The 20676-nt window shown below is 54.5% G+C and overlaps 2 protein-coding genes across 3 annotated transcripts in view; both read left to right on the top strand.

The window, feature by feature from the left end:
- LOC133343039 (AF4/FMR2 family member 3-like) overlaps nucleotides 1-7172 on the top strand; it is a 62663-nt gene extending 55491 nt beyond the window's left edge. For both annotated transcript variants that reach the window (XM_061552486.1, XM_061552485.1), the window contains exons 3-4: nucleotides 5302-5555; nucleotides 7037-7172. In XM_061552486.1, the coding sequence (XP_061408470.1) occupies nucleotides 5302-5555; nucleotides 7037-7106 (324 nt within the window). In that variant the 3' untranslated portion in view covers nucleotides 7107-7172. The remainder of the gene's footprint in view (nucleotides 1-5301; nucleotides 5556-7036) is intronic.
- Nucleotides 7173-7183: 11 nt separating this feature from the next.
- The window catches only part of LOC133343038 (AF4/FMR2 family member 3-like), a 108754-nt gene continuing 95261 nt past the window's right edge, over nucleotides 7184-20676 (top strand). The window contains exon 1 of the mRNA XM_061552484.1: nucleotides 7184-7742. Coding sequence (XP_061408468.1) covers nucleotides 7581-7742 — 162 coding nt within the window. The 5' untranslated portion in view covers nucleotides 7184-7580. The remainder of the gene's footprint in view (nucleotides 7743-20676) is intronic.

Here is a 20676-nt window from a genome sequence, read left to right as displayed (position 1 = left end):
TGTGAGGTGGGGGGAGGGGGGTTGGGGGGAGGCCACCGCAGCCTGCACGCGGGGCGGTTGCGCCTCAGGTCGCCGCCACCTCCAGATGTAGCAAAAACACCGGGGGCATGGCGTGGGCCAGAAGATTATTTCGCAAGGCCAACGCGTTGTCTTGGAAGGGCCTCCACGAGTGGGGGGGCTGTAGAGAGAGCCGCCACCTACACTTTACCCCGCCACCCGCGGCCCGCCCACCGCCTGGATGTGGTTGTGCCCATTTATACTGCCGGGTGGACAGACGCAGTGGGGGTACGGGGGTGTAATTTCATAAACTTGCTCCATTGTCGAAACTCGCGCGCCAGGAGATGGGCTCAAACCGGCGACCTCTGGCTTGCCGGTCCAGTGCGCTGAACTTGACACCACGGCAGCCTATCCTTCTAATTGTCTCGCCTCGGGTTCCATTACGCAAGTGACACACACCGGGGCTTTCAATTTTCTTGGAAGATTTCCCAGGACGGTGGCCTCGAGAGGAGGGCGTTCCTGGGAAAGCCAGGAGAGGTGGCTGCACTGTCGCTTGAACGCAGCATGCCACGGATATTTCTCTCGCAGCCATTTGGCTGTCACCGAGCTCATCGCCGATACGTTTTTTTTGTTGTCGTCTCGAAATGTTTTTCCTGCTCCCGAACTGATCCTGAGAGAAATATTGTTGGGGAATTGATTTTAGCATTTTTTTTTGTTTCACCACGGTTGTGCAGAGTGTTATTTTGTTGAGACCATCGCTCCCTTTTAGCTTTCACTCACCTGTGTTTCGGGGCTTCGGGCCCTTTAAATATGGTCCAATAAAACGGAGTTTATTAAAATTTATGGCCTCGAATTTGTTATGCAACGTTCCCATACAAGCACTTGCTTTTATTACCGTGCAGGGCCGAGTTTCATTCACGGTAAACGTCACATTTATCACTCGCGCATGCACACGCACGGGCAATCACACATACACGTGTGCTCATGTGCATACACGCGTGAACACATACAAGCGTGATTACATACACGCGCACACACTCTCACACGTAAAATCACACATACACACGTACACGTGCATACGCGCGACCATATATTACGTGCACACACATGCATGTACTTATGCTGTTGAGGTAAGTGCTGTTAGCGAGCACCTATTAAGGCCGACACGGCAAACAAAGGGGTGGATGGCCAGCATCATACCCGTCCGATTTCGTTTCACCAGTGCTGATGCGGATACACTGCTCCAGTTATCTTTTTTAAGACTGAGTCGACCTAGGAGAGGCCCAGGACAGGCTCAGATATTTGTCACTGATGTTAGCCGTGAGCGGGAATCAAACTCGGGTCACCGAGTTCATAGCGCAAGTGCGCTTATTCACACACTTCCACACACGTACTCACATCCACGCTCACACATATGCAAATTTGTGAGCACACACGCACACACTTTCTCACACACACACTTATATAAACACATTTAGAAAAACACAAGTACATATGCACACACATACACGCATCAGGCCGCTAACAATTAATTGTAAAAATGGGATTTGCAATTTATTAGTAACAGATCATTGTAAAATTATCTTTTTTTACGCTCGTATTTTTTTCCCTTTAAATCTCACCATTAGGATGTCCCTTTAGATTTCGACCCGGTTTTTTAAAAGTCTATTTAAAAAAAAGAACTAAAATCGCCGCAGTAATAAAGTTGCCAAGAATTCACACCACGGCTCTAATTAAACGTCTACTAAATGGGTGCAAACCGTTCACTCGGAAATGTCAAAGCCGGCCCTTTTTGCCGAGCCTTCTCTGCCGCGGTCCAGCGTTGCAGCCGGCCCATTCTCTCTGGCTCCGTTGGCACGCGACCCGGGCAAATACGCGTGCTGGCGACGCTGATAACTATAAAAATTTTCCGTTCGGAATGGCTCGGACAGAGACGTAATGCCCTGGCCCCCCTCTCTCCACCCCTGCGCCCTAACCCCTGGAGGCCGGACGGCCGGTTTTATGAAGATCCATTGGCATGCAGCGTGTGCTTTTGTTGGGGCTCAACTGTGTCTCCGCTATTAGAATGGCAAGACCCAGCACTAGTGATTGCTGCTGCCTGAAATAACACGCGCGAGCACGCACGCACGCACGCACAGACAACGATCCCGCCGTATAGCCTGAACGGACTGTTGGGGCAAGTGCTCTTTGCCAGCACCTATGAAGGGCGGCACGGCGCACGAGGGGGTCGGTGGTCAGCACCACACTCGGTCGTTTTTGTCTCCCTCGTGGCTATATTTACACATTGCATCAGGTACTCATTTTAGGCTGAGTCGACCTAGGTGAGGCCCAGGACTGGTTCAGATAATCGTCACTGGCCCTGGTCGTGAGCGGGAATCGAACTCGGGTGACCAGGGTTTGTAGCGCAGCGTGCTAACAGTTGTGCCACTGCATCCCCCAAACAAAAAACCCCGCAAGCCTTTAACAGATTGTTAGGGCAAGCGCTGTTAGCGACCTACAACAACAACAGCAGCCGCCATCCACCGCCAAGTGAAGGTGATGTCACTACAATGGGTTTGCCAAGCTAGATGCACTTTGAGGCCACGTGAAGTGTCGAAGGCTCCGTGACAGGAGGTCACGGGATAGACCCAGCTGCCATTGGTTAACTGACTTGGATGACTGGCAGATGCACCACCACCTTTGCTCCCTACCCTGCAAACTGTTCGCACAGTCGGATCACAAATACACACAAACACGTGCATGCAAACACAGACTTATAAACACAAACACGCACAGCGGCCATGGTCAATCCACTGCTGGATGAAGGCCTCCTCCAGGCCGCCGCCATCACTCACGATTCTGCGATATAATAAAGCACCCAGCACCTGCACACACACACAGGCACGCACGCACGCACACAAACACACTGGTGTGTATGTATATATATTACCAATTTTCACTAATGTTATCCATGGCTAGGAATCCGACCCAAGTCACTGGGTTTGGAGCGCAGTGAGCTAACCAACGTGCGGCCAGTCCCCACGTGAACACACATTGACTGTTGCAGAAAACATTGTGTGCGAGCACCTGTTAAAGCCAGCACCACACACCAGAGGATGGTGTTTCCAGCACCATGCCTACACGCTTTTATCTCCCCCCCTCCCCACCACGATCAGGTTTACACACTGTATCAGTTACTCGTTTGAGGCTGAGTCAACCTTAAAGAGGCCCAGGCGCAGGCAACCACATGCCACTGACGTTAGCCATGGCCAGGAATCTACCCAGGTCGCCGGATCGTAGCACAGCGTGGCCCTTCCGCTTCTCACACGCGAGCTCAGACAACGCTTCAGTATCCATGCATTCCCGTTGTGCAAAGAGGGAAACAAATCACGGCTCATGTTGACATGTCAAACGCTCTAATTTCTTTCATTTAACAAAAACTGTTTATCGGGATTAATCGTCGTCGGGTGAAGTTTATCGTCGTGGCAAATGTAGTCCTTTGGTCACGATCACCGCTGCCGCTCTTCGCATGAAAGCTTTTCATGGAAATTGTTGTGTCGTAAAAAAAAGAATGTATATATCTGTAGGGGAAAGGAGGGTGAGGGTTAAAAAAAAATCAATGACATTACGGATTTTTCTCTATTTGATTCTGCGGGAGGCCTGAGACTCACGCTGTGAGGCAGCCGCTCACAAAGGTCATCTTATTGTGCTGAAAATGTTCGCCTGAGTCATGCACACTCCTCATTCACCGGCCCGCTGATGGATTTATACCGCACCCACGTTATGATGTGTGTGTGTGTGCGCGCGCATTTAGACACGCGTTTTTATTTGCACACTGACGTGGTGTAATGGTTCGCAATCCGCACTCGCAACCCACAGATCACCAGTTCAATTCCATTCCATCTCGTGGCGCAGTGGTTAAAATGGTGTGGCAACATTTCTTAAATCTCCCCCCACACCCACCTGTATTTGTCCACAGTTGGCTGATCAGCAGGCCGCATGTGGTGGGGTAAAGTGTGGGAACTCCCACCTCTCACGAAATATCTTGCCAGTGTGGAAGAGGTAGCCCATATAGCCTCCAAGCTGCACTCTGCCAGGCGGTGGCACGAGCAACCAATTTACAGCCCTGCGCCTTTACCTCTGCTTTTGTTTGCCGGGTGTGCGCAGCGCCCGGTCGCTTGCGTCCGTCCGTCTGCGTCCAGGAGCACGCGTCGTTGTTTCCCCGACTCTGACGCCGATCAGTTTCCTTCGCTCCGTTTCTCCGGTCGGGAAATATATTTCTGCACACGTTCATTCGCCTCTCAAGAAACGCTTCTTGAAAAACAAAACGCGGCGCGATTGCGCGCCGACGAATTTGTCCCGCTTGCTGGAAGTCTGCCTCCACCGTCGTTTTCAAGTTACGTGGGGAGGAAGGATGTTAAAAATGTACGGTGCGGCGAGCAAAGAAAAAACCAAACCCTTTCGAAATTGCCAGGAACATTGCCCCCGCCACCTGGGCAAACCGCGCTTATTACAGCAGGAAAAATAATCAGCACGCGTGATGTAATTTTACATACACTGCTATTACTGCAATACATGGTTGCAAAAAATATATAGATTTTTGTTGTTTTATATATATGTGTGTTTATTAATGGAATGCTGCCGTGGTTGTGGCGCGTGCAAATTCAATATTCTCCAAACTAACGAGCACCTTCAGGCGCATGTTGTCACTAAGGAGCAATCCATTACCGCCTCCCGTGCACCGGAGAACCCGCAGAATTTACTTATCAACAATTTTCTATTCCCCGTAATGGCATTTAGACGTAATAACCCATTCGTGTTGTACGGGAGGCGATGATTTTGAAGCGAAGCGAGTAGAGGTGGCTGGGCTGCGGTGGCGGTGACTCGTGACGTCACCGGCGAAGGCGCAGCCCGCGCACGTGCTCGCTCACGTCACCGCTGGCAACGGGGGCTTTCGCAGAGTGTAGGGAGCTCTAGACAGACCTTTCTAAGGAGGTATTGTGGCCGACCTCTTCCGCGCAGGCCAGACGTGGCACGCTTTACCCCCACCACCCCGCGCGACCTGCCATTTGGCCGCTGTGGTGCACCCATGTGTGCCGCTGGGTGGACAGAGGCCGGGCAGATTTGAGAGGTGGACCCATTGTTTACGTGGCGCGCCGGCCGATAAAATTGCAAGCCTCCGGATTTCAAATCCGCTGTGCTGCCCAGGCATAAATTGCGCTCGCTGGATGCGACTCGCCACAACGTTGAGACTGAAGGCCGTTACGGGGGCCGGGCCGCCCACGATTTCACTTTTCATTCCGTCGTCTTCCGCTGCTCCCCCAGACTAACGGCGACGAGATCTCGAGCCGCCTGGAGAGCACGCTGGGAAGCTACGACGAGATGAAGGACATCATCATTCACCAGTCCAACCAGAGTCACCTGGTCGGCGTCGCCAAGCCAGCCGGAGGATCTGGACAGTCCGGGGGAGGGTCCGCGGACACCACAACAACCGGCGGTGCGGAGAAGACCCGGCCGGGCGTGCCGGCGACGTTGGACTCCTGCAGGTGGGGCGCAGCCCGCATCGCGCAGGGATCTCGGTGAGGGCTCACGTGCCGGGTGTCCCGCTTATGCTGTCGATGCTCTGTGTAGAACCCGGCGGTGGGGGGGGGGTATAGACAATAATGGCATAGAGTTGATGCTTTGCGGTAGGTGTGGGTCGTGCGTAGAAGCCTGTCATTGTCCTGCACTGGGTGATATTGTACGTATGTTGAGCTTCTTTCGCACCGTACGTAGTCAACCGCGCTACTCAGGGGTGCGGGGAAAGGGCACCAAACTAAACAATAAAAGCAGTTGTAAAGAAATGAGTTTTCAATCTAGTGTAAAAGTGCCTAGCTCCAGTGGCTTTCTAATATCGGAAGGAAGAGCGTTCCAGACGGCAGCAGAAGCGCATCTGAAAGCGCCGCGCGATGTAGTGACCGTTTTTGTTCGATGGTTGGCCAAGGAGAACTGGGATTTGCGTGATGACGCTTGATTCTCCTTGACAAGATCAGCAAGGTATTGCGGTTCGTTTGTGACAAGCACCTTGCGTTTGGTGAGTGCGATCTCATAATGTATCATTCTGCAACCGGAAGCCAACGCAGCTCAGCGAGCACTGGACGGACACGGTTGGATCATCATCATGAGTGATGATGACATCATCATGAGTGATGATGACATCATCATGAGTGATGATGACATCATCATCATGAGTGATGTGGCCGCAGCGGTGGCGTACAGGTTAGCGCGATGCGCTGTGAAATCGGCGACCTGAGGACGCGGAACTCATCCTGGGTGCATCGTGTTACCAACCCACACTCACTGGCGTGGTGAAGTATGGTCAGACAACCCCCATAACTGACAATTAGCGATGACGCTAATTATCATCATCATCTGCATCATGGTTTTCAAGATCCAATGGAAATTCCTGAGGTTCAAAGAGCCAAACTAAGGACATCTCACGAGACGGATGACACAAAAATATGATAAAACAAGAGTAAAAGAGACAATATTAGGTTCCCTGGAGAGGGTTGATTTGAATTCGTTTCCCCTAATAGCCACTGTGTGTTGAGGATCTCGCTCGCTCGCTCACCCACCCACCCACTCGTTCACCACACTGCAGGTCGCCTCATCTCTCTCTTTCTGCTTCTTCCCTCGCACTACTCCACTTTGGAATTCCTTCCCAATGTCTCTATCCCCCCCCCAAAGCTCTTACAACAATAAACTTGCTCAATTCAAGAATCATGTTACACACTTATCCATTACAACTTTAAGGTAGTGACATATAATAATAGGGTTTACCCTTTCTGGCAATAAAACAGATATAAATGTAATAGTGCTGTTTATTGCTGACCCCTTGACGTTTTGGGCCGTTGGGCCCTGTGGTCAGAAACCCTGTTACACAAACAACTATGATGACATAAATGATGAGCATTACGATAATGGTGACGTCAGGATGAATCGTGACGATGTTGTTGACGATGATGAGTCAGGAATGGACTCCTAACGAGAGGGGCTCGTGAACTTTCCTCTCCGGCGCCAGGCTCAGCTTCGGCCAGCGGGTCCAGTCGTCTCCAGCAGCAGCAGCGCCGGGGGACTCACGGGCACCCTGAGACGCAGCACAACGGGACGCGGCCTGCCACCATCGACCCGGAATCAACGTCGACTTCATCATCATCATCAGGCTGCATCGTCTTCAGTCCTCCTCGGCTGCCTCCTCCTCCTCCGCCACCGCCGCCGGCTCCCGCGACGGACACTCTCGACCACCGCGATCAGATAGCGCCGGTAACAAAGCGGCACAAGCCGCGCCGAAACCAACCGCTTCGTCTTCCTCCACTGGGGGTGGCACCAACCCAGGCGCCAGCAAGAGCCTCGGCAGGGCCTCGGGAGACGGCCGCGCCCGGCACGCGCCCCGGTCTTCGTCCGAGCGCTGCAAATCCGGCAAGAGCGGCGCTGATCCAGGGACGGCCGGCGAGACGGCGCCCGGCTCGGACGGCGGAGACACGGCGAGCGGCGATCCCTCGGCCGCCATCCTGCCGTCGAAACCCCAGCTGGTGCCGCAGAAGCCCACGGCGTACGTGCGGCCCATGGACGGCCTGGAGCAGGCGCTGGTGGCCAGCGAGCTGTCCCGGGCGGAGCTGAAGGGAGGCCCGTCCGGGGGCTGCACGGAGAACTCTGCGTGCGAGGAGGTGGAGGGAGGGAGGAGCAAACTCTGCAAGATCCTCATCCCCCAGCCGCAGCCCGCGGAGGTGAGCAGTGTGATTGGCCGAGGGGGCGAGGAGCGTGATTGGCCGAAGGTTCGAGACGAGAGGGCGACGGTGATGGATGTTTTCCGCCAAATGAACACGAATGTGCCTGAACTTGTCAAACTTTGGAAGCTAAGCCGAGTTGAGCCTGGTTGTTACTCGGATGGGAAACTGCCTGTAAATATAGGGGGTTGTGGGCTTGGGCTGAGGTAGCCAAGTAATGACAGTCCAGCCATGAATTATTGAATCTATCTGTGTGGAACTTTGAATGTTCCCCGACATGACGCGTGGTGGGTTTCCTCCGGGCTCTTTGGTTTTCTCCCACGCGAGGCCAAAGTGCCACTAGGCAGCGGGATCCTCCTGAATCCGTGTCAAGAGGCGGTGGAGTCTTGAGACTCGACACGTCGCATTCCCGGACGGTTTTTCGTCCAAGCACTCGCCAGGCTCAAGCCTGCGAAGCTTCCGAGAGTCGCTGAGATTGGGCGCACCGGGGGGAGGGGGGGGGGTGATTTGGTCGTGGGTGAGATGTGCAAGGGCTACGGGCACCTTTATAACGAGCGCGACGCTGCGTGGCTCCATCTCGTGCACACTTACCGAAGGTTTACGCCTCCGTAATTATAGACGGCAGAACAATGTTTATTCCGCACCGCTGCCGACTCGGAACACGCCATCTGAGCCGCGACGAGCGGAGCCAGCCGAGCGCCGTCGTTCGTTTCACGGGAAGATGTAACGGTGACATCGGAACGGTTCGGTGCCCTGTCCCGATTGAGACTCGTGCATGTGCCCGCAAGTCCCCCACGCTTGCCCATTATCTCGCTTGGCCTCGGCGCAACGCTCGCGCGTCCGGGCGTGCGGCGTGCGGCTAGAGGCCGTGTGAAGCGTCTGCCTATTTATCGGCTCGGGGGGGGGGGGGGGTGGAGGCACTTTGGATCGCAAGTCTCCACTCTTAGTTATTTGTCTGGGGCCGCGGGGGGCCGGGCTCTCTGCCTCGCTCTCCCTTCCCCCGCAATCCACGACCTTCCGACGTCCCTCGCGTCCGGGGAAATTTGGGTCATCGAGGCCGGCGTTCGCGGGCGAGCTTCTGTCGCGGCCCGGCCACGCGTTGCAAATAACCAAGGAATTGTTTTTATTTGGGGGGATGGGGGAGAGGGATGGGGGAGGGGAGGATGGGGGAGGGGGGGATGGGGGAAGGGGGTGATGGGGGAGGGGGGGATGGGGGAGGGGGGGATGGGGGATGGGGGGGGATGGGGGAGGGGGGTGATGGGGGTGATGGGGGAGGGGGGGGATGGGGGAGGGGGGGATGGGGGAGGATGGGGGAGGGGGGAGGATGGGGGAGGGGGGATGGGGGAGGGGGGAGGGGATGGGAGAGGGGGGGAGGTTGCGCGAGGATCAGGCTTATTTCTTCTTTCTGAAGTGCACAGAGCTGTTGTTGATAATCCTCCCGTGACGTGCTCTCGGGTCGGCCGGATACGGGTGGCTCAAACCGTCAGCAGCCGTGCACTTGGCGGCGAGGACATCTGCTCCTCCTCCCTCGGCGAGACCCGGGGATGACCTCGCTTCTGCGCCCGTGTTAGGCGCGACGATTGCGGCCCCCGCGTCAGCGACGCGGCGACTCCTCCGTACCGTGGCTTACTCGCTCGACCTTTGGCTCTTCCTCTGCTACCGCTGCCATGGTCTGGAACTCCCCCTTCCCCCAGCCATCCCGTGATGTCGACTGCCGTACCCAAGTCCAGGCTCAAGACTTTCCTTTCTTTTTCTGCCTATAGCTAACTCTCTCTCGCCCTCGATTAAGTGTCTGCATTTGTACTTCTACCATCGTGTTGTCTCAATTCCTTCTACCCATCGCTCCCTGCTGTAAAAATCCCTCTTCAAACTCTCTGGAGGGGCACGCTTCCTCTATTTGTACTGCGTCTTGGGATGCAGACACAACGAGGTGCTTTATCAATGTAAACTCTCTTGCACAAACTTGCATACAAACCCATAGACTCGCATGAAGGTTCCTCAAATTGACGTAGACCTATGGCCGACTGTGTCTCTGAATAATATAAATAACCCTACGGTTCCCGTGCAGCCTCTTGAGATGCGGGGTGTCTTTCAGATGCCGCGTGAGTCCACGTTGCATCGCGTTGCCCTGCCGTTAGAGCCCTCCTTACGCCCGTCACCGTGCCGTCGCGGCGTCCGGCGCGGCGAGCGTGACGCCGAGTCGTAACCAGCAACGGTGCCCCCCCCCCCCCCCGGCACCCCTAACCCCCCGCCGCCCAGAACGACCGTCGCTGCCGCCGAGCTCCGGTAGCAAGAGGAACGATGTTGCGGGAGCTTTGATGATGTGATTTTAATTAGTGGCTCGGGGCGAGAGAGGGCGGTGGCACCGACCCGCGCAGGGGCCGTGCGCGCCGCCCATCAATCACGCGCGGCGCGTTTCCTGCCGCCGCGCTGCCGGTTAATTTCGGGCCGCGTCTCGAAGGGCGATCCACGCAGGCGCAGGTGAGAAGGATTAATATCTTCACCTCCCCCGCTGCCCGCTCGCCCGCTCGCTCGGCTCGCTCGTCCCGCCCGCTCGCCCGGCTCGCTCGTCCCGCCCGCTCGTGCGGCGGCGGCGACCCGGCGAGTGGACAATTCCGCGGTGCCCCGGGCGAGCGTGCCGAGCGAGGGAATTCTTCCGCCGCCGTTCCTCCTCGCCGCTGCCTCGCGTGAACGCTTCGATAAGCGTGGCGTAGGGCAGCCTCCTCCCGCTCGGCGAGCTCTCGCTAAGATCTGCTGCGCGCTCTCCCAGGTAGGGACCCGCATTTCCTTTTTGGATTTTCGCGCATTTTGTGGCGTTTTTTTTACAGGTTTTTTTTTGTAAAAGTCGCTTTTAACGAAAAATCTGGAATGACTCCGCCGTTCCGAGTGACCTGGCGACGTTCTGCCCGAAACGTAAAACTCCACGTCCATTGTCGCAGGTCAAAAATACATTTCTAATTCACAGTCCGTTGTCAATCCACTGCTGAATGATGAAGGCCATGCCACAGCTTGCGGTTCATTCGGGTTGTGTGACAATAGTTCCTCTGGGGTTGGTGGGGTTGGTGGGGGTCCAGGAATGAAACTCTCACACGATGGGGTTTGTAGTGCAGAGCACGAGATGGCTGTGCCGCCCCTATCCCTCCCTGTGGAGTAAGCACACGACCACCGCAATGCGAGCCAACGCGCAGCATTAAATACTCGCTGTACCCGGCGTAGCGTACGCCGATCTAGCAGATCTTACATAAAGATTTGCGCATTTTTTATTTGTATTTTCCAATCAAAGATTTATCTTAAGGTAGTTAGAAAATGTAGATAGAAGATAGATAAAAACATAATAAATAAGATATACATCAAAAAGATGGCTGTAAAAGATAAGAATAACATTTTACTATGAAATAAATACATCATGTATATTTCCTCCATTGCAATCTGAAAAGATTTAAACCCTTGCAAAGTCCACTGAAGAGGGCTATGCACATACCGTACAGCTAAAATGTCACTCTTCAAAAAATACATCGTTGATATTTCCTCTCGTGTCTCGTCTTCGGAGCCGAAGCAGACGATCCAGGAAGCGGAAGCCACTGAGTTGTTGCAGACATCCTGAGCCTCTTATATATGGAGATGATGGCTCGGTCGGGCTCGTTCGCAATTACAAATTGCCGCGACGTTATTGCAAAGGGGAGCAGGAGATTTGCCTCTCGAGTGCTGGGGGTAGGGACGCGTCGTGGCTCGAAGGGACGATGGTCGATGGCCAAGAGTAATAGCGGAGTGGCCGCCAAGGAATGGAATTCTTCGGAGGGAGGGCGTCCACTGGAAAGATGAAGAAATTCATTCAGTTTGCTGGAATGTGGTCGGTGGATCGCGACGCTGCAGGATAATGGGAGGTGTCGGTGGCTTGGGGAGGCCTTCATCCAGCAGTGAATCGACCGTGGCTGATTATTCGGTGTCCATTTAAAAACCTCCATGCGAGTGCCATGCGTAACGGGTGTTATGGGCACGCTGTAGGCAGAACATCCATCGTTGTACTGCGCTTCTGTGCTCCCACGTCCGCCTTACGCTTCCTCGCCTTCGACAACCCTCGGGCGATGAGCGCGGCGACTCGCGCGCGTCCACACATCTCTCGCGACCGACGAGGCACGAGGGGCGGCCTTCATCCAGCAGTGGATTGACAAAGGGCTGAACGAAAACAACAAGTGCATGCGGTAGTCAGACCGCCAGGCAATTACGGCAGAAGCCCCACGGTAGCCGGGCAGAGCTGAGCAAGCGACAACATCGACAGCAAGGGGCCCTAGATATGAACGGCGGCAGACACATTCTGCCACCAGCCGTCACACTAAAAAGGGGCCCTTTTAAACATTTTGCGGCGGTAAATCGCGCGTGGGCCGTGGGAGGGGCGGCTGTGACAGCTCAGCCCCTGGGGGTCCCCCCCCCACCGCCACCTCACCCCAACCCCCTCACCCCCTCACCCCCACACCCCCTCACCCCACGCCCCCACCCCCAGGCAGAGTGGGTGGGTGGATCTGTGCTCCCGATTAGCTCTCTCACAAAAGCACAGCTTGGGACCCCCAGCTCCTTATCAAGGTTTTAGCATCTTATCAGTGACTCGGGCTTTTATAGAAAGCTGAAGAAGCCGCTTTGTTTTAACAATCGGCAGCTGTGGTGGTAGTGGGGGGGGGCATGGCTGTTACTGATTTTATTTTGCCCGTCTCCCTCTTGCGGCCACGGAGTTGCGTAAAACGCCTCTCCTGACATTTGTGATGCTGCTGACCATTCTAACAATTAGCTTTGCCCAGGTCTGAGACAAATTAGGGCGCTTTGTGTGTTTGCGTAGATTTTATGTGAAGTGACCTTATGAACTCTATAAAGTTTTGGGCCAAAGCTGTAAATCTGACAGTGGCACCTCATGCTTTGGTCCTCTAAAGCTTTATTCATGGCTGGGTCACAGCCTTGCACACACACGCACACACACGCCCACATACGCACATAAAGACAAATATCCCCCGTATAGCCTGAGCAGACTTTTGGGGCAAGTGCTGTTAGTGAGCACCTATGAAAGGCGGCACGGAACACGAGGGGGTGGCTGGCCAGCACCACGCCGGGCCACCTTTGTCTTCTCAGTGGCGATATTCATACACTGCACCAGGTTCTCATTTGATGCTGAGTCGACCTAAGGGAGGCCCAGGACCGATTCGGATAATCGTCACTGGTGTTAGCCGTGAGTGGGAATTGAACATGGGTTGCCCGGTTTGTAGTGGGGCACGCTAATCGTTGCACAGCACAAACGCACACCCCACACATCCCACTCACCAACACACACGGACACACGTGTGCGGCGTGAGTGACACGCTGTGCTCCACAAAGTGGGGGTGTCACGCCGCAGTGAATGGGAGATGATCACCCCGACGACACGCGGGGCTGTAGATCACCGGGCTCGACGCAAGCGCGTGGTGGTGGTTGTCACCTTCTCGTTAGCGACGCGCAGAGCAGAGGTGGCCGGTTGGCTCAGAGGTCAGAGGTCAGAGCGGATCCTGGGATCGAACCCAAGGTTGCTGCCGCTGCTCGTGACTAAGCCGGCTTCTCACCTGCAGTGAGTTTATTGTGTCAGCCCAGTCGCAAATGACTGCACCAAAAACGATCCATCACGTGAAATGTAGTAGTGCGCTTAACTTAGACTTCCATGCATGGATTTGACTATCGTGTGACGAGCATTACACTCACTGGCAGAGTGGGTGGACAAGTGCTTCCCTCTACTGTGGGCAAACAGATTCTAGAGGTAGCTCTGTGATGCCTGCTTCCGTGGGCCGTTCTTTAACGTGGGGCGCCCATCATGTTGTGACGCCGACAGCACAATCGGGATGAAATTGAAAGGACGCAGTGATTGGGGTATACTGTGCGTCGGGGAGTCCTTGGGTCGTCAGAACGGTTGGCAAGTGGACCGTGGTGATGGTGGTGGTGGAAGCAGCCGCCGGAAAGGCCCCCAACTCCGTGCGATTGTCCTCTCGGCGGTCGTCCAGCGCCGAGCCGGCTCGCATGCAGAGCGATTTGGCTTGAGAGTGACTGCTGACGTGTCGACGGCTCGACAGTGGATGGTAAAGACCCCCCTCCGCCCGCCGTCCCCCGCGTGACAATTACGTGTTTGTGGCATGGCACAAATACTGAATACCCGCCACTGTGAAGCTAAATGATAAAATAATAAAATCAGAGTGTTGCTGTAACGGTCAACAAAAGTCAAAAGTGGACTCCTGCTCAAGTTAACATTTAGACAGTGCTCATCTCCTGTTCATATCCATGACTCAGTGGTGGAAATTCCACATTCCTATGGTGGGGATGAGTCTATTCACAGGATAATTAACGGTACACTCACTTTCTGTTGATACACATCTTGACAAAAAATTGTAACAAAATTATACATATTTTTTCAATTGACCACATAAAAATCCAGTATTTGTAAAACGTTCAGTTGAGTTCACTGTCATGGTGGGGCTTGGGGTTCTGTCTTGTAGCATCCACGCGCATGCGCTGCGCCCAGACACACAGCCACGTGGCCAGTGATCAGTAACGAGGCGCTTTCGCCCGTTTACGCATTAAATTAATGCTGCACGGAGACTGAAGGAGAGAGTGTAAGAAAAAATAGCATTTTACGACCGCCGCTAAAGAGCCGAACGCAGCCTCGGCAGCCCGCCGCTCCCGTGGAAGTGCATTAAAGCGCTCTCCTCCATCCAGAAATTAACTTGATAAATCATATAACGTCGCGGATGAATAACTCAAGGTCTGAGCGCGCGCCGTGCGCCAAAGTGCGAAATGCAAATTAAACGAGCGCGTTGACCAGCGAAGGTCAGGGACGATCGCGGCCGCAGCTGGGTTCGGGGGGGGGGCGAGCGAGCGACGGGCAATCGACACGGGGGTGGGGGGGGGGGGTGCTCGCCGGCGTGCAGCAGCGACAATTACGCTCTCGGCACCGCTCTCGTGTCGAGGGGACGCGGAGGGGCGGGAAGGCGGCAGCGGCAGCAGCATTGTCTGCAGCCATAGCAGCGCACCGCTGTCGCGGGGAGGCGACGGAGTGGCGCTTATCCCGACGATGGCGCCGATTGTGGCCGCGCCGGTAATGAAATCACGGGCCCTGGCATTAGAGGGGGGTTCCCACACGTTGAGACTCCAGCGTCTAATTACGGGCCCTACGATGTTGGTCGATTGGCATGAGCTTTAAAGAAAGAAAGAAACAAAAAGGGGCAAACAATCTCTTTGTTTGATTTCGCTTAATGTCTGAAATGTAATCGTGTCTTCGAAGCTGAATTGTTAAGCGAACAAGGGAGATAAATCATGCATGCGCGTGGGTTTCTGTTACGCTTTCTACGCTGCGCTTGTCCGTGGCAGTGTTAAATTCGTGATCATAACGTTACCATCTGAGTCACATGAGATTATGTCATGTGGAGCGTGACGTACGACGTCCTGACGGCATGGGGAGGGAGGCTGGGCTTGCGCATGACATTTGGGCTCATCGCCTTGGCCACAAAGGCTTCACTATTTTGTCGTTTGTTTTTATCACCACCGTTTCAGCAAACCCTTTGATACATTTTGGTCAGTTTGCTATGGGGTAACATTATGCTAAAATATCATTTATATTGGATCTCCCTTACGATAATCATTGTGACCCCCTGCTACAGACATGAAAGAACTTTCAACATCAGTTTGAAGGCATTGACTTTGGCGTCGTCCCGAGTCGTGCTCCGGCTGGGCGACAGCCAGCGCATTCGGTATTGGTGTGACCCATCGCTCCCCACTCGCGCGCCCACCCTCCTCTCGCCCACCCTCCTCTCGCCCACCCTCCTCTCGCCCACCCTCCTCTCGCCCACCCTCCTGTCGCCGACCGTCCTGTCGCCCACCTTGCTCTAGTCGCTGGACGCTCCCTCGAGGCATCGTGCTGCCCCTGCGAGCACACCACATGTGTTGCAGCACAACGGGAAGGAAGTTCCCCCACGGCCTCGCCGCCTTTCAACCGACACGCGCCTCCAGATGCCGTGTTCGCCATCGCATTGATGCGCCCACATGCGCCCACGTGCACACACGCGAGAACGTGTGCGTACATTTTTGTGAGAGTTTTTGACCTCGCACGTATGGGTCCCGTATGTGCGTGCGACTGTGTGTGTATATGTGTGTGTGTGTGCTCTTGCCTGTGTGTATAAGTGCCTGCGTGTTCTTGCGTGTTTGCCAATGGGGGAGCGACGCCTATTGACACAAAGTGCCTCCGCTCTTTTTCAACTCCGAGACGCAATGCTCACTCGTACCGTGGCAAGTCCTTTTAGCGAGCGCCGATTAAAGCCCGCACCGGGCACGAGTTGCTGGTGTTCACATGCTTAGTCGACCCACAGGAGGCAGAGGAAGGATTCCGATACCAAATGCCACTGATGCTATCCACGGCTGAGGATTGAACCCTGGTCAGTGGGTTAAAATATCAGCACACGCACGCACGCGTACAAAAATAATAAGGTATGCCATACAACCAGGCGCTGTTAGCAAACACCTATTGAGGCCGGTACAGTGCCGTGGAGGTCCAACGCCCATTCTGATACCATTTAAAACTGTTGTTGTCCACGGTTAGGAATTCAACCCAGGTGGCTGGGGATTATAGGGCAGTGCACCCGTCAGTGCACCGCACCGCTTTCCACGCAGAGGCAGACGCACACGTGCACGCACACACGCGCACGCACACACACACACGATTAAAAAAACACAGTGACTCATGTGTGAGCCACGTGAGGCTTTGTGAGGCCTCTCGCTCGCTCACTGCCCGCCTGCTGGACCCATCCGCCCAGCTGTTCGCCCGGTTTTTGCCATTCATGTGTGCGGCTGGCAGTTGAACTCTCTGGCCTTGATGGTTGGGCATTAAATTGATAAGGGCACGCGTTCAGAGCACGCGTGTGGGGGTTGGTTGGTTGGCGTGACCGCAGAGGGGCGGGAGTGGGGCCACGGGCGCTAGGGAGGAGGGGAGGGGTTGAAGGCTCGGTCAGGGCCAGGTCTCTCCGCGTTTCCACTTTTCGGTTTGTCACACGCCCAAGGAATTTGTAAAATTTGTCATGCGTTCCGCTAAAGGAGGCATTCGCAAAATCGCTCATTACTTTTGATGGATGGGTATCATAAAGGGTCCCTGTGCCCCATTGTCTCTGGAATGCCCCGGTGCACATAAAGGAATTCAGAAGAAAACAGCGAAGCTGAAGAGATACCTGGTGAGTGACCCACGCAGCAGCCTCGTGGAGGTCGTAGGTGTGTCGCTGGCAGAGGTGGCACTGACATCACGTGACGCTGCCACGCTGTGGTGGGGTTTGGGCAGGACACCCTCGTGAACAACGCCAGGGCCCCTCCTCGTCACTCACACGAGCGTTGGGGGGCAAAGTCACTGATGCCAGCGTCGAAGTCGCCGAGTGCCGACCGACGGAGATTGTCGCCGTGCGTCCATGCGTTTGTCCCGTGCGTGCACGTGCACGTGTATACACGTGCACGTGTATACACGTGCACGTGTATACACGTGGCGCCCGTGCGTACACGTCCACACGCTAGACCGCTGGCCACACCACCCCCTCGTGCACTGTGCCGCCCTTTCGCGCGCGCTCGCTAACAGCGCTTGCCCCGACTGCCTCTCAAAAGCTACGGGGCGGCGGGGGGTTGAATCTTTGTCATCGTCTTTGTCGGACCGCGCGTATTTACACGCGCGTAACTCGTGGAGCTTGCAGTGATTGTCGCAGCGCTGATGCGTCGGCACGCGTGCGTCTTACCGCGTGCGTCCATACCATGTGTAGGGGCCGCGTTCGTTGACCTGATACATACAGGGCCCGTGCGTGTGAGCGAGGGAGAAACGCGTCTGTGTGCACATGCGCGTGGTCGCACGCACGCTTGCCCACGTGTCTGAGCGAGCGCACACACGCGTATCCACGTGTGAGTGCACATGCTGGGTGTTTGCCAGTGGGGGAATGATGCTTATTGACACCCAGTGCTGCCCTTTCTCAGCACGGAGACCCACGGGGGGTAATTACCGCACCACCGCTCAGTCCTTTCTCTCCACCACCACTCTCTCTCTCCCACGCGTCTTAAAAAAAAAACATTTCCATGCAAACGGAGACTTGCGCTTAATTAATGCTAATTGCGGCTGTTACAGCCTGTTATATGTGACTGCCTTTTTTAATTCATCACATTCTGCTAAAGGTTGAAACACAATCAAATTACAGCAAAGTAGCTGTCAAATTGCCTTTAAATTTATTTAAGGATGTTTAATAATATATGTTTCAGTTCGATGCAATTTTGATAGCACGTGAAAAAATCCCGTGGCTGCCGAGGTTGCGAATGCTCTCCGCAAAGAAAGCCAAAAAAATAAAACCCCACATTAAATCGCAAAACGAATATCCCAAAAGCCCGTAGGCTAACGACGAAGTTGACTTCTCATGTCACGTTTTTAAGATATTTTGTACCCGGGGCCTTTCTGCTCGCAACACTGAGGCACGGGCACAGCCCACCGCACGCTCGCTCTGCTCTTCGCGGAGGAGCCGGTGAAATGGCTTGCGGGGGGTTGATTTGTTTTCGGCAGAGCCAAGAACTTTAGTTGCGGGGGCCTCCGCCAGGAGCCGTCGTTAATTTGTTGCTCTGCAAGCGGGGTGCGAGAGGCGCGGTGGCCAGGAAGGGGGTGGTGGCGGTGGTGGTTTGGGTGAAGAGGAAGGGGGTGGTGACGGTGGTGGTTTGGCTGAAGTGAAAGCTGAGCCATGCCCCCATTCCTGAGTTTTTCAGCATTTGTTGCATTTAAAGTCAAAGGAATACCATTAAGGAAATGCTAGCTAATGAATTACATATATTTATGCCTCTTTACACACTGTCATGGGAATATAGCACACTGCACTTGCAAGCCAGAGATCGCCAGGTCGATTCCATCTCCCGGCACGACAGTTAACAGCAATAGGAGAAGTTTATTAAATTCCACTCTCCGCTGTCCATCCTGCCGTATAAATGGCTATGCCACGGTTCGGCAGTTCTCTTCCGAGATGTCTGGCCGGCACGGAAGAGTAGGCCCACCACGGCGTTTAGGCGTGGGCTCTCTCTAGCTCCCTATAGCTGAGGCCTTTTCGCTAACAGTGGCATGAGCTAGACATTGCAGGGCTCCACCTCGACGTTTTTACCTTTGATCCTTTTATATAACGCGTGGATTTAGAGCGCAAACGCAGGTTTAGACTTAATTTTTTTGACTGTGAATCAAAGGTGAGTTGGCCTCGGCAGGGGTCGTCGCGAGAAGGGATGATGGCCGCTGGCCCGGGAATGATTCCGCATTGGAAGCCAGAGGAGGGAACGCTCTCAAAAGATGTCGAACGCGGAGTTGGAGCGATGAAATCGGCTCCGTCGCAGGTGCCAGGCGGATTGTTGCAAGATGCTTGTGGATTGATGATGGCTGACGACGATGATGCTGATGATGTAGACTTAAGGTGAATCTTGCGACACGTATCCAGCGATGTGAGTAGGGGATGGTTAGAGTCGGGCTATTCAAGTCATTATGACACCATTTGCATGACGCATAAATCCTGTAAGCGACTGTGGGATCACGTCCCATCATGACTCGTGCCAGAGAGTATCCGTATAAGGTCAAATATCTTTGTAGGACTGTGGGAGTTGCCTTGCCGCCACACTACTATACAAGCGTGATTGTATATCATGGCTTTTGGATATTTCAAATGCGAGAGACCTTCCATGGCTGTAATTGTCTGTTTGTGTGTGTGTGTGCTGTGTAGGCTTGTGTGTGTGTGTGCTGTGTAGGCTTGTGTGTGTGTGTGGGGAGCGAGATAACTCTCAAGGTGTGAGGTGCATTCGAATGTGATTGATTACGACAACAAAAAAACGACTGAATGAGAAGACCTCACCACACCGTGTCAGGGCATGGCACTTGTTTGACCCTATACTCCACCGTGCTGGTCACCACGGATTTGTTCAGTTCAGTAAACCAATAGCTTGCTTAATTTTTTTTAAAAACCGCTCCCAAAACAAACGTAGCAACCCACACGGGTGCTTCCACTGGACCATGGGATGGCAAAATGGGGCCAGCGAGACTTGGCGGTCAACGTGTGGCGGGCGCCACGGTCCAATTGGGATTGTACGCGGCTGCAACACCACCCCTGGTGTAGAGCCTTGACGAACTGTGTCTGTTAAACACAGCGGCGCCTTCCTTCACGATGATAGCCTCGCCGCTATGAGAATGGCGCGAACGCTGAGCGTGCCACGTTGTTGTTGTTACTATTCGATGCTCACCGTTGTCACTGGAGCAGGAAGAATACGCGCGTGGCGCTCTGTGCGGCCGCGCGTGAGCACCAAGATGTATCGAGACGCGGGGCGCGCACGACTCTACACCGCGAGTGCGCGGCGGCAATAGTTGAACGACGGGGGAGGCCCTCCATTGCGTCTTGACTCACATTTGACCCAAGGCAGTCCTGGTGGCTTCTAAGCTCGTACGTATGACGGCTTACGCCCAGACACGTGAGCACACGGATGAGAGCGCGAGGTGGGGTGGGGAGCACGAGGGGACGTGGGGAGAGGAGAGTGTGGAGAGCTGGGATCTGAGCCTGGAGGAGCATGGCACGTGAGTTATTTGAATTTAGCTTAGAAATGACGTTTTAATAAAGCTGCGGACACGGCGCGCTCCCAGCTCTGAGCGCTGTGCGAGTGAGGCCATCCATTTTGCAAAGGTGGCCGCCATTGCCGAGATTAAAATATATCAAAGGCCGCATGCGCTGCAAGAGGGTTTCCCGGGTGCGGTATTTCTGCCCGTGTCATTAATTGTGTGAAATTAGCCACGACAGGCGACCCTGAAGGACAGTGGTGGGCCGGGCAGTCGAACACACGCGGTCCATCTCGCAGAGAAATGCGCAACAAAGAATAATTCTGATAATAATGTAAGAAGTGACGATGG

Source organism: Lethenteron reissneri, chromosome 16, assembly GCF_015708825.2.
Source record: "Lethenteron reissneri isolate LAM-NWPU_2019-01 chromosome 16, ASM1570882v1, whole genome shotgun sequence".
In the NCBI taxonomy this organism is placed as follows: domain Eukaryota; kingdom Metazoa; phylum Chordata; class Hyperoartia; order Petromyzontiformes; family Petromyzontidae; genus Lethenteron; species Lethenteron reissneri.
Note: the sequence above shows the minus strand (reverse complement) of the source record. Positions and strands in the feature narration are given on the sequence as shown.